Source organism: Condylura cristata, unplaced genomic scaffold (assembly GCF_000260355.1).
Source record: "Condylura cristata isolate star-nosed mole 26May11 unplaced genomic scaffold, ConCri1.0 scaffold00002, whole genome shotgun sequence".
Taxonomy (NCBI): Eukaryota; Metazoa; Chordata; class Mammalia; order Eulipotyphla; family Talpidae; genus Condylura; species Condylura cristata.
The window spans coordinates 5,619,291-5,623,215 of NW_004567103.1; the positions used below are offsets into that span (position 1 = coordinate 5,619,291).

The 3,925-nt window shown below is 53.1% G+C and overlaps 1 protein-coding gene across 1 annotated transcript in view; it reads right to left on the reverse strand.

Annotated features, from left to right (window-relative positions):
• The window catches only part of LOC101632840 (thiamine transporter 2-like), a 4,576-nt gene extending 1,259 nt beyond the window's left edge, over positions 1 to 3,317 (reverse strand). Inside the window, 2 exon segments of the mRNA XM_012725214.1 lie at positions 710 to 1,514; positions 3,168 to 3,317. Coding sequence (XP_012580668.1) covers positions 710 to 1,514; positions 3,168 to 3,317 — 955 coding nt within the window.
• Positions 3,318 to 3,925: the final 608 nt, after the last annotated feature.

Sequence of the window (3,925 nt, forward strand, 5' to 3'; positions counted from 1 at the left end):
AAATCTCCCAAAAGCAAGACAAAATAGAACAGCAGTTCCATAAGTTTTCTAAAATTCCTTGTATATGAGGGCATGGAAATCTCCACTTCCTAGAAAATAGCTTCACAGTATCAGATAATTTTTTTCAAACTTACCAAAGTATAAACATTTACTAGAGAGTAAACGCAAAGACAGATTTGACTATTATTAAAATCCTGCTTCTCACATGGCCCCCACTCCTCATGGAAGCCTCATGAGAAAACTCCTTTTGAAAGACTTTTTGGTGGATACCCCAGAAATGCTGTAGGTGGGTACAAGCAGTCACATCATTCATTAGTACACATATTAATAGATAAATTCCAGCAATAAGGTGAAAGCCATCATAGTTGAGTTCATTGCCTAAAATAAAAACTCCCTACTTATACCAAGATGTTTATTTTCCTTCTGATATTCAGAACAATCCTGGAAGAATAGGAGACACTCCTAACTCATTTCCTGAAGCTGACACGGAATCCTAGGAATTTGGAATGAATTAAATTGTGGTGCGAAGTCCTGAGCTCCTGACTGACCTCTGGTCACTCCTACAGTTTAAGAGAAGAGTCGGGTGCCTCTTTCTCCCTCAGTGTCTTCCACTCCTGAGTTTTCCATTATTCCACGGGACAGCTCAGCACGTGGATTCCAAGTTAATGGGTCACCTATGAAAGCCGACCGGTGCCCGGTGCGCACTCACCCCCGAAGGTCGCCAACGCCTCCACCGCCCCGTTATAGACCAGAGAGTCTTGCGACGCGGCCTTGGAATCCCACAGCACCTGGATGTAGTTCACCACCTGGTTGTAGCCCGCCGTGGAAGACGCCCACCACAGGGACCAGTAGAGCAGGCGCCGGCAGGAGTAGCATTGCCTCAGGTCACGCACCCACCGCACACACACCCCCCACGCCGAGCTGTCGGCCCTGGCGCTCCTCCCCCGGCCGCCGGCCAGCTGCCCCGAGACGGTGGGCACCCGCGAGGTGGGCTTCTCCTCGGCCCAGCCGGGCGCCTCCCACTCAGGGGCCTCCTCCACCGCGGCCTCCCTGCTGGGCGACTTCTCAACTTCCAGGCTGCGCTTGGCATGAAAAAACAAGCTCTTCCTGGGCATGGGGAGAAAAAGGGAGCACAGGCAGGCCAGGGAGACCGAGGCCAGGGAGATGGCGTTGAGGTAGAAGTAGGGCAGGCGGGCCAGGGACACCAGGAGCTGGGCCAGCACCGAGGCCACGGTGTAGGCCGCCAGCATGACGCTCCTGCAGTAGCCGCTGACCCTCTGGTAGTGCTCGGGGCTGACCACGCTGTAGATGTAGGCGTAGTAGGCCACCTCGGTGGCCGTGACCATCCCGAAGAAGAACTCCATGACCTGCATGGCCTTCACTCCGTGGGCGAACAAGAGCATCAGCCAGGTGACGATGAAGCTGACCCCCTGCAGGATGATGACCGGCTTGTACACCGGGAGCAGCAGCAGCAGGTAAGAGTACGTCCACACCGGGAAGACCTCATTTGTGATCTGCGAAGTGGAAGCATCAGGTGACCGTGAGCCGCAGAGCGAGCAGGGTCACCTCAGACTTGCGCTCCTCGGACCTGTGGGGCCCACGAGCAAGTTCTGCGTCCGACTTAGTAGAATGCTTGTCATATGGAAAAGCACAAAAGGAAATAGATTTTCAAGAAACTCACTAGGAAACTAGAGATGTCTCCTCCAACAACAACAGAATAAAACATGTATGTATTGGCCCGCATCCAGCAGAATATTGGCTTAGTGTACCATCCGAAGTACGGTAAGTTCAAATGGAATGGACAGTGGAGTAAATTAGTTACTTGCAAAGACATTTGTGTGTTATTTAAACTCATCAGACGTCCCCATCTTGTTCATAGATCAAACATCTACGAGGTCAGAGACGCTGACCTCCTTCATTTTTTATTTCATCCATCATAGGGTCACATATGTCAGCCTTCCCAAAGTCTGGATGAACACACAGGCGAAGATATAAAGACCATTTTCTTCCTTTCTTTCTTTAATTTTCTTGAATTGTTTTCCATTTTTGTACAGTATTTGATTTCTCTCCTCAGATGTAACAAGAACATCATCCCTTGGTCAGACTTTCTGTTCTCTGAAACCTCTTTCCCCCCAGCTACAATGATGTCACTCTTCCTCAGTCTGGCATCTGTTTACTATGGGTCTCTGGGGACTGAGTCAGAAATGCACGCGTCTCCCTGTTCAGTCCTAAAGGGAAACTGCAGAGGCTGTTGGTCTTGGGGGCAGGGTGTTTGCAGGGGAAGACTCCCGCCTTGGTCTGTGCCCCCCGCTTTCGACAGCGCCCTCAGCTGGTCCCGTTGTCAGTGAAGAGGAACCCTCAGCCATCTGAAAGTCTGGAGAGCTGGGCCAAACTTCTGAGGGCGGCCCAGGGACCAGATCCTAAGGATCACAGAAGCAACCCAGTGGGCTCCGGGTCCACCCTGCACCTGTGTATTTGCATGAATCGTGACACGTGACTCCTGGCACCGTGGGCTAGAGTTGTCTCCACCTGACTTTAGCACAGCAGAACAGCTGCCCTCACCACTCACCACCCAGCAGCCCTGCCCGCGGGCCTTCCAGAGGCCTGGCACCCTGCAGTGTTTTCTGAGCTCTGGTCCCAAAACCAGCTGGGGTCATTCTCCAGCCGGGCCAGTGCAATTTCTTGTTGTAAGAAAGAGGGAGAGTTAAGTGAGAGAATTTGACCTTCTGGGGGAGATAAAGCTCCCAGGGAAGTCAGCGTCTTACCTGTGGTGGCTGTTCACAGCCCCACAGTGCCCCCAGCAGCTTCAGCCCCGCCTCACACTCTGCTCACCCTGAGGCGGCCTGAGAGCTTCACCCAACCTGTCCTGTGTGGGCGACTCGGTATCAGCCCGGTGCCACAGGGCCGCGGGGACGGGGCTCCCCGCGCTGGGGTGCGCCAGGCTCTGCAGAAGTTACAGATCTGCGTCCCGGGGCGCGTGTTTGGTTTCTCACTTGCAGTGTGAGGATGAAGGAGGACTTTGAACAGTTTTCCTACCTGACAGATGCGTGAAAGGGGCTGATGGAGGTCGGGGTAGCTACCTGTTTGCAGGGGCAGGAGTCCCGGCCCTCTCTCCTCGTCCATGTCCTGCACACTTTAAGCACAGCACGACGTGTGTATTTACTTACCTCTTCGCTGGTAAGGTTTTTACTTGGGCCTGTTAGGTATGGGGCAAGGAACGGTTCCGAGGGCCTCATGGTGGAGAAGAATCCATATAAGCAGAGGATCACAGTGGGATAAATCCAGGAGGAGCTGGGCGACGTCTGGAAACAATCCATGACTGGTCACATGGAACAAAGCACAATGACCCGTGTTTAATCCAGCCGTGGGCTCGTGAGGAAACCTGACGCCGTACAGGAGCGAGGGGGGTACACAGACATCTTCACAGCTGCGCACAGCTGGCAGGGAAAGCCGAGTGATGAGCAGCTGCTCTCACCTGTCCTAAGGTGAGTCAGTGACTCGCGCTCTGGTGAGGACTGTCTCATGCATTACTGCAGGTGCAGCTCACGTGTTAGTGTTCTCGGCCCACACGGGGATGAACAGCTACTACGCAATTAGTCTAGGAAAGTGAAACCACCAAGTAAGGTTAGTATAGTGACAATAGTGTCTCAAGAGGACGTAAGACAATTTCAGTTACAGACCTGCTGAGCTGTATCCAGGAGAGATGATACCGGAATGACACCTCCCGCACAAGCAGAGAAGGGTAAGACGGCAGAGGCCCCCCTGGGGTGGGTGTCTCTTATGACGAGCTCCTCACAATAAGAATGACTTGCTTGTCACTTCACATCCTGAATGCAGTCACCTTGACAGCTATTAGGAGGCACCCGATAAGCGCCCCACGGCCCAGACCAGAGGAAAGGGAAAGACCGGCCGGGTTTATACAGCA